The sequence below is a fragment of the Anoplolepis gracilipes genome, chromosome 4, assembly GCF_047496725.1.
Source record: "Anoplolepis gracilipes chromosome 4, ASM4749672v1, whole genome shotgun sequence".
NCBI lineage: Eukaryota > Metazoa > Arthropoda > Insecta > Hymenoptera > Formicidae > Anoplolepis > Anoplolepis gracilipes.
In genome coordinates, this window is record NC_132973.1 from 10,398,067 (window position 1) to 10,407,804 (window position 9,738).

Here is a 9,738-nt window from a genome sequence, read left to right on the forward strand (position 1 = left end):
AGATATTCACGAGATAGGTATTAGCAAAATTTTACCTTTCAATGGCATATAATTCTAAGAGATTATAAAATTTATAGCGTAATAACTTTGATTTGTCATTATTATGTAGGCAAAGATTATCAGCCTCGCGTTAGAAGCTACTCTGTCAATGTCAACTTGCTCGATTAAGAAAATAAAAAGAAACGAGATACGCGAATGGGTGGACAAGTAGAATAAACCTACGATTCGTTTGAGTTGAAAAGATCCTTTAGACAATTGAATTCATTGTTATGGCGAGAGAGAGAAGAGGTTCTCTTCAGTGAAATTGCGTGGAAGACGTCACCAATGCTGGTAATTAAATAATAGTAATTAAAAGTGCATTGTATGTGTATATAAAATACAATTTACGATTGTCAGAAGATGAACAACATACGCATTGTGAGAAAATATGTGTTTTCTCGATCGATAATATTTTTCGGTGAAATACGTGTGAATATAATTATGTATATCTAATTTTTAAGATAAAGTTAGATTAAATAACGTTAAAGTCAGTCTTCCTCAAGTACAATTCCACCACATGCTACTTTTAAGAGTAAGAAAAACTAACACTAGGAGAAACTGAGAAAATCCACAGCTCGTTTAAGCTCGAACGATACCGGAAACCTAATTTCATTCGTCTGACTCGAAGGGGAATTCAAGGGAACAGAATTGAACCGCCGGAAAACTCTGAAAAGCTCGCGACTGGCAGAACATTTTTGCGTGACAAGCCCATAGCCGTAATTACTTTCGGTCCATACGACTCGTCTTCGTTGTACTTCTACTTTAATAGATGTTGCTTGATCGATAATATGTTCCTTCTTTTGTGACACTCGCGAAAACACGTTTTTTTTTCCTTTCTAGAATAATTGGCTTCTTGAGATCACGCAATTATAAAGTTTCTATTAAGAAATATAGAAATGTAAATATAATGTTATATCTTTGCAATCTCATTGTAAACTGAATCTTCTAAAGAAATAATATTTGATATAGTATCGAATCATATCGATAAAACAACAAAAATAAATAATCTTCGTCGTATTTGTGCGAGATTATACCCAAAGGAAATATACATAAATATATAAGACAATATTTGATTACTTTATGTAACGGTTTACTTTCTATTTTCCATATAGACAAAAGCGGAAATAATATGTACTCGTTTCCGTACTATTTCCAGGCTTTTAGTTCTTTAAGGTATAATACACATTCAATCATTATCTTTTTTTTACTCACTTGAATATCATATTTAAATATCATACATACATACAGGTTTTAAAAAAAAAGCTTATATAGAACGTAAATATGTCAATCTTGATTAATTATACGTATATGCATATAATTAAAAAATTATTTATATATTTAATAAAAAAATTATAGATTTTGTTTTTAATAAGAGCGATTAGCTTTAAAATGATAAATATTATTTAATGTAAAAAATCAATAAAAGAATACAGTTATTTCACATTTTTGTAAAGTCGTCTCACAATCACTATACACATTATTTCCTAATAAATCCAACATAAAAAAAAATGAGATTATGGCACAAAATATTTTATTGCAAAATTTAACGCAATTAAAAGAATAAAAATTGGGTGAGTCTGAATGTAGAATCTAAATGCAATATTTCCACGCGTAGATTGCCATTCCCTTGACAAGGCATCGTGTCATATGTCCAACTTCAGTTTAACTCGTTTTTGAATTCAAATCCGACAGTGACAGTGATTCGTTCACCGATGAAGCGGGGAGGATGGGCACAATAACGTCACCGAGAAATTAATGTATTAATTCACGCTACACTCTCGTTGATGAAAAAAACGAGAAATTAAAGACATAAAACAGAATGACATGTCGTCCCGTATGCATACATATTACGTACGTATAATAAACTTTTTTTTTTCTAGGACTTTTCCTAGGACGTTGTCGTTGTCGTTGTCGTTGTCGTTGTCGTATCGGGGGATGGAAAGGGAATTCGCTATCTAACCCACTTTGGTCCATCCTGTGCGACCGCGTGAAAACGCGTTCCAATTTCGGTAACGACGATTTACGGCTGACGTGCCCACCGTGACTATCGTTGAAATTTCGTGCAGGCTCTCGTGGAACTTTCTAATCGCGCGGCAGACTGAACGTCTATACAAAGAGATCGATGAGCCCCTACTTTTTGTAGCGCAGGAATAAGACAGCTCGCTTAAACTTTCTTCATAAATTAAAAGAGTATAGCCAGTGCACACACACACACACACACACACACACACAGAGCAACTCAACGAAACCGATAGTAATTGCACTATACGATTGACAGTCAAATTAAACCATAGTCATACAAGAAAATGAGTGAATCAATAATCGTGGATTTTCGAGGCATTTCGAGATAACTCGCGGAATAATAAACCCCCTCCGCGAGAAAAGAGATGCAGGTGTTTAAGAACCGTTTTCACGACGAACTTTACAATAAAAACGTCCCCTATATCGCTCTCGCGGATCGATCGGTATCCATTTTCAACGGGTCCTATGAAATGTCTGATAACACCGATGACTCCAACTTTGAAAAGACACGACACGGCGCGATTCGGTGTATGATATCGAAACTCACGCAGGGTGGATCAAAAGTTCGAAAGTGCAGCAAGAGACGATATTATTGTATAAACGGATGTGTGAGTTGCCCTAATGCTCTTGAGATCACGGGGGAAGAATATGTAGGGGCGCATTCGATATTCTTTAGAATCTCCCAGCGATCCCCATTCAACCTATTCTTACAATGTATATACTGGATTTAGCTCGTGGAGATAGATATTCCTAACATTCGTTGAAACGGCCGGCTTTACGGCAGCTTTTGCGCTGAAAGCTCGCTCGCATACAGCTTTCTCTGTTCCTAAAGCTTTCTCTGTTCCTAAAGCTTCCTCAAAGCGTCTCTCTCTCTCTCTCTCTCTCTCTCTCTCTCTCTCTTGCTCAAATATCCCGTACGTAGGTATGAACATTCTATTCCCCTCGCTCCAGGCGAGACACCCTTCTTATCGTTCCTTCCTCGTCTCTTTACCGAGCCGACAAAACCAAACTATTCGTCGATCGGCTATCGTCCGGTTCCTCTCGTCTCTCCTATTCATTTCTCTCTTTATCCCTTTCGCTCGCTTCTCCTCGCTCTTTTCATCCGGATCATCACGATCTCCGTTTCCGTTTTTTTTCCTCCTCCGCGCGATCCTTTACATTTTCCTTTCTCTTTTTTGCTTCAGTTTCATTGCTTCCGCGTTCTCTTGGCACCGTGCCCCTCTATCTGTGCGCATACCAATCAACAAATAGGAAGCAAGATGCAATAAAAGGCGCAGAGTGCCGCAAGAGAATGCAAATAATACGAATACAGCATCGTTATCTAAGAAGGAAATATTGATCGCCATAATACGACGATTTCTCGCTCCTGCAATCATTTGCGGAGCCCCTGGGCGAAGCAATTTATTCGTATTAGCATGTTGCCGTGACGATAAAATTTCCATACGGAATATCTTTCGGATGTATGCATATAGCGAAATTTGTGATACTGTATATTTTATGCTAACATATGAGAATTCATTCGAGATTATTCTCTTAGGAGCTAGACTTGACACTAGCTAGCTTAAGGTACGAATATTATTGCATGGTCGCCGGCATCCTTTAATTATCGGACATCAAAGTATTGAAATCGTATAAAGATAAATTGCGGGAACCACCGTCACGTTATTTATACATGGTATACATATATGTACTCGATCGCGCGAAATATGATTTCTCGAGAGTTTATATAGATGTACACAATATGATCCTGGATAGAATAAATAAGAATCACAGCGTGCGAACTTTGCTACGCGACTCTCTATACTAAATCAAATCACGTTTCCCGTTTTTCCTCGGAGGACATCGGGATAAAGACATCCGACCAGATTCCGTGCACGGAAAGAAGAGTATCGTTTTAATCTCGTTGACCCTAATGATAAGACTTTTACGTAGCCGAATGACGGCAATATAATTATCTACTTCTCCGATAATAATTAATCGAAACGGAGGATACTGCTGCTTTTTGATAATTTGATTCGCAATCGACACCTGCTAATTGAAAAGACATCGGACTTTAAAGATACTTATATAACAATATACTTTTATCGGGAAAAAGTAAACGTCGAGAAATAATTAAAATAATAAAATGAAAAAACCTAATTTTCTGATAACTTCTGTTTACAACAATACATATAGTGATGTAATTAATATATCATTCGATACCAATTAAGATGGCCATAGTTTTTTAAAAAACATACTTTTTGTTATTTTTTAATAGCGTTTGGCATATTATCTCTTCAATTAAAACTTAAATTACGTAATATTATCGAAATTAAAAGGAAAATATTTCATAGAAATTTTATATTATCAAAATAGTACAACATAAGCATTGGCCATCTTACCCGAACTTTTAAGGAAAATATGACCATAATATTTATAAAAAAAATAGTGAAAACGAAAATAAAAATTATAGGTCATATAACAATTTGCATATCTTTATAATATGTCTAACGTCGATTACGATAGCTTAACTGTAATTTATTCGACGTTATAACAGTTTTTAGTGGACGAATGAAAAACTTTGCAGGCAGTCAAAAGTAAAAATATGATATAAGATTCATAATATCGTTATTTCGAACAATGTATACACATAAACTACTATAAATATCGATTATCTTTGATAATGACTAAAAAAAACGTACTTAATGTAGCGATATTGAAAAAATTACAGCCTATGGCCATCATACCCCTAGTTTACCCTATATAATGTAAAATTTCAATTTCAAGCGATATCTTTTCTGAAAAAGATTCCGTTAAAGCTGTCAAAGTTAAATTCTTTGTATTCTCGCATTTTATATTCTAACTCGCGTGTCTCGATTCACTTATATTCTGCCTCTCGTATCTCGGCGCTTTTTCGGAAACGCGCACGTTCAGGGATACATACGATCTATGTACCTATTTATACATATATCGCGAGGATGGCCATGCGACTGCTTCGGGTCGAGTCTTGTGCAATGCTCCTAGACTGGTGAGTATTGGAGAGGCATCGCAATGCTTGGAATGTTTAATACCGGCGCAACGACACGGCACGGAGAAATGGTCGGCTTCAACCGCGGAATAAATCTCATGGAATCATACCCGCACCCGCTGCCATTTCTTGTCTGCCACGTGCTTTCCGAGAAATTTTTCAGAGGCGAAAACGCTTATTGCATTTCTATACGTAACACTCCGCCTTTGCCGAGACTTTTACGCAAGTCACGAGTTTAAGATACTAAGTTCATTCGGCAGAAAAAAATTCACCATTCACCTTCCCGCCACTGGAAATACCGCGAGCCGAGATAATGAGAAAGCTTTTCCTTTCAATGTATTGTTTTATACAAGAAACGACAAATTTTTCAGATAACTCTCTTCTTCTTTTTTACAAACAGACGATTTCGCTCTTCGCACGCCGACGACTCATTAACACGCCGCAATTCAAGACGAATGGCACATTTATCTCTCTAGTGTATAACACTTTGAGTGTGTATACGTGTTGGTCCGGCCACGTTTTTGCTCGTTAATTCCAGTCCTGTCATGAAGGAGAGGCATGCTATTTTTTTTTTTTTTTTTTCTTTCCCGTGGCAAGTAAAACGTCGCGCTAATTACGCGTCCTTACTTGTCCCTGGCCAAATACGAGAAACGTTTCGTAACTTCGTTTTCCCTCTTTAGAGTCACCGCGATTTCTGCCAGCCATTCGTCCTGATGGGCCTGTCGTCCAAAGTACGGGATGTTTGCCGGGAACGTTTAATTGCGATTGCCAAGAGTGGACTCCGACGGCGAGAGAACGTTCGTTAGAATTTCATTAGGGTCGTAAGATCGAACGCGTCCGAGTGATTCGCTTTGAAAGGGCTCGCCACTATCGCTAGGAAGCTGCTTCGACCGTGTTTGTGGCGCGCATGGCCCACTGGTCATTGCCGAAAAGCGGATTTGTCGGCCCGACATCGATGGAAGCGCGATAGCAAGAGATAATGGCTCCGCTGATACGAAATCATGTGTATTGTGTGGACACGATGAAACAGAAATGCATTCAGGCGTCTCCTACAAATTCTTTTCACCATTTTTAGAACAAAATTAATTTTATGCACTAGAAAGCTGAAATTAAAACTTTAAAAAATGTATAAATATATAAATTTAATAATTATTCGGTTCGTCTGATGATACATTTTCTTATTATTATTAATTTACTCACAAATCATATCGTAAATAATAAAAAAATGTAAAAGTAATAATCACATAAAATAAAACGAAAAAGAAACAAGAAGTTATCAGGAAACTAAATCTAATTATTTTTTAATTAAGTTCGATATGACTTGTAATTATACAGAAACAAGTTTCGTTCATGAAAAAAGGAAAAGTTGGAATTTTTGTGCAATTAAAAAAAATTTTCTCAGTGCAGAGAATACACTCGTTCTCGATATTCCGGATAATTGCGGGCGTTGCACGATATCTTTGTTATCTGCGCGATAATACTATTTGTATATTTCGAACGTAGGGATGGTCCGCCGCTTATAAACTTGGGCTCGGCGGCAGCTTTACCCTTATCCTTAACATAAGGATCGTTCGTGTACTCTGGAAACTTGCTGAAGCAACCCTCGTGACTTCCGCCAGGTTTCTTGGGAAAAGGAACGTAGAATCTCTCCATAGCAAGTGTCTTCCTTGCAATTTCGACCGGATGGACGTAAGTGGGTCCTGGTATCTCATCTTTGTAAGGATTGGGAGGAAAATAATCCAACTGCGCACTAGTCGTCAAAAATCGTCCTTCAGACACCTTCTCTGTTTCATCGAAGTAATACGATTGGAAATTTAACAAATAAGAAAAGACATGTTTATCGATAATTTGAAACAAATTTGACAAAAATTTAGCGTATTAATATGTATAATTTATGTTTGTACGGAAGAAGATTGAAAATAATTTTCATTTAAATATATAAATTTATAATATAAATTATAAAAATATAAATCAATAAGGAAAGAAAATTTTAATTTCCATCAAATTTTGATAGAAATTAGATTCAATTTTTTTTAAATATAAAATTCTACCATATATATAAAGTATATATAAAGTTTTTAATTCAATGGATATTAAAAAGATCCTGCGTGAAAAAATTTCGAACATTTACGATACTATTTTATTTAACTGATTTTATTTTATCATTAATTGCTGTCGAATAGTTTTTCTTCCAGTAAGAAAGTTTATGCGAATGCTAAAAATGTTTTCCTTTCAAAAGCCAACGAGAACAGGTAATTTTTTTTTTTTTTTTTTTTTACGATGAAGCTATAATTAATCACGTGCTGCCGTATATGTAATGAAGAAAGTGTTCCGAAAAAATTCCAATCTACGTCTATATTTCGTTTTCTCATTACTACTTTTTCACACAGTAATAGTCTTTGTAACACATTGTATGTATACAAAATAATTAAAGAAAAGTGAAAAAAAAGAAATAAAATAATAAAATTTAAATTTTAAAATAATTTTAATTATTAACATTGAAAATTCCACATCATTGTAGATACTAATTTTCCCTAATTATACGAAACGTAATTTTGTTTTATGACGAATATACATACATATTTAATTACACATAATTATTTAGAAAAATTATAATGATCGTTCAAATTATGCCTTACAACAAGAAGTGATTCAAATAATTTTTCAAAATAAAAACACAATATACAAGACTATTAATTTTTCCTAATACAGAATACCACCTGCAGAATACATATTTCGTAACGAAAGAATTATAGATTCCAAAGTACTTTATAATATGTGCGATAAGATAAGGAAGGAAAGAAAAATGTGCTCGACAACAGCACGGTTGCAGCAGCGCGTATACACGTGACTCCTACTCTCATCATATTCAGCTCAACATCGAAATAAACTCGTCGTTCTAAAATAAATCAGTTACTAAGAGTGAGCAATATTAAGAGTGCGCTTGCTACTTCGTTTTCTAAAAAGTGAAGAAATAAACTGCTTTAAAAAAATTTCATAATGGCATTCTGCACGTATCGCTCGCTCAAAATTATGCATATGAATAATTTATCGAGAATTATGCACAAGGAAGAGCGAAGATCAGATCAGAAGCGGCGTAACGCAAACACATTTACTTTTACGAACTATCCCTTCGATGTGATCGTAAGGCTCGTGGGAGTACGACGGATAAGGGCTGAAGCAAATATTCGCGTAACCCGGCCCACCGAGCGGATTGGGTTTGATTTTCATATTAGGCGGAACTGGCGTTTTTTTCTTCTCCTCCACTCTCGGTTCCGTACTGAAGTAAGAGGATTTAGCAAAGCATCCATACCAATCTCCAGGCGACGAGTGTTTCTTCGCCGGAGATGTCGGTAGCATGTGGCCACCAATTTTCCTTTTTTCATCTTGTAACTGAAACGATCCCGTGTGTGATCAAGTGTATAAATAAAAAAAAATATTTTTCCTTCCTTCTCCATAGTATTTTCGTTAAAGCGAAAACTAAATCGGAAATAAACAACCTCGAATAGTATAATTGCAATAGATTACAGAGGAAATTCAAATAATGGTAAATACAAAATTTCTAATGACATGCTGCTAGTCAAGTAACAAATTAAATAGCGTTAGCTTGATTATTGAACCGCCCGCATTAAATTATAATTAAGCTTTAGAAGAATTATAATTTAAATTATAATTTAACTTTAAAAGAAATTCTTTAGAAAGTATAAATTTTCTCTCTAACAGGGATTTAATTAAAATTTAAATTTCAATCATTACAATAAATTTTATATGTGAACGTTTTCTCTTATAATTTCTTGATGTCTCTAATGAATAATCAGATTGATTTCGCGTAGAATATTTTCTGTATACCCGTTTTTTTGTTTCGTCGCGCCATGGTTCTGTAAGTGCCTCCCTTTCAAAAATTCGCTCATACTTTTTCTCGAATAATTTATTGAAGGGTCCACCGCAAATTTGACGCCCTTTTTCGATTCCCTCGCGAAATTGTACAGGACCTCCATATTGATCAAAAGGGCCTGATTGAGGATCATCAAAGAAACCTGGAAAGTTTTATTCGTCAAGATGGCAGGAATATACATATAAAGATACACGCATTGGCAATTTTATCGGAATATACATTACCTACTCGTTCGAGATCAGTTTTTCCATATTGACGGCCGACAATTGGAACATTTATTCTACTACGTTTCTTACTCATATTTTTCCTTTTTATAATTTCAACATTGTTTTCTCTCTAAGGTAACCTAAAGTTATCATGTCACGATGAAATAAATATTTTTATGCGAAGCACGTGCGCGATCGTCGTTTATCGAAAGAAAAAACGAGCAAATCTATAAATATTATAAGTAATCTTTCTTGTTACAATTTACATAATTTTGCAAAAAAAAAAAAAAAAAAAAAAAAACATACACACATTCATGTGTCTGTGTATGTAATAATATATAAAATTAAAAATATGTAAGCAACTAAAAAATAATTTTTATAAAAATAAATAAAATTAATAAAAACATTAAATATATATACAATGACATATATAATATTAATATATAAAATAAAATATAACGATACATAAATCACATTACGGAATCTCAAAGACTAAATATAGACTTATGAGTAATTGACCTGATTCCTGTCAGTAACGAGCCGTTCTTAATGAGTTGACGCTGGTACCA

General features: G+C 34.8%; 1 protein-coding gene across 1 annotated transcript; it reads right to left on the reverse strand.

Moving 5' to 3' along the window:
• Positions 1–6,466: 6,466 nt before the first annotated feature.
• Positions 6,467–9,309, reverse strand: LOC140665313 (cilia-and flagella-associated protein 96). The gene is made up of 4 exons (XM_072891268.1): positions 9,188–9,309; positions 8,918–9,105; positions 8,185–8,461; positions 6,467–6,852 (listed from the first exon to the last, which is right to left on the reverse strand). The coding sequence occupies exons 1-4, from the start codon at positions 9,261–9,263 to the stop codon at positions 6,467–6,469; spliced, it is 927 nt and encodes a 308-aa protein (XP_072747369.1). The 5' UTR covers positions 9,264–9,309.
• Between the last annotated feature and the right edge of the window lie 429 nt (positions 9,310–9,738).

Coding starts and splice junctions, on each gene's coding strand:
- LOC140665313 (XM_072891268.1), bottom strand. CDS start 9,263: ATGAGTAAGAAACGTAGTAGAATAAATGTTCCAATTGTCGGCCGTCAA. Junction 8,462..8,917: donor GCGACGAAACAAAAAAACGG/GTATACAGAAAA, acceptor GGATCGTTTCAG/TTACAAGATGAAAAAAGGAA. Junction 6,853..8,184: donor CGAAGGGATAGTTCGTAAAA/GTAAATGTGTTT, acceptor TCGATGAAACAG/AGAAGGTGTCTGAAGGACGA.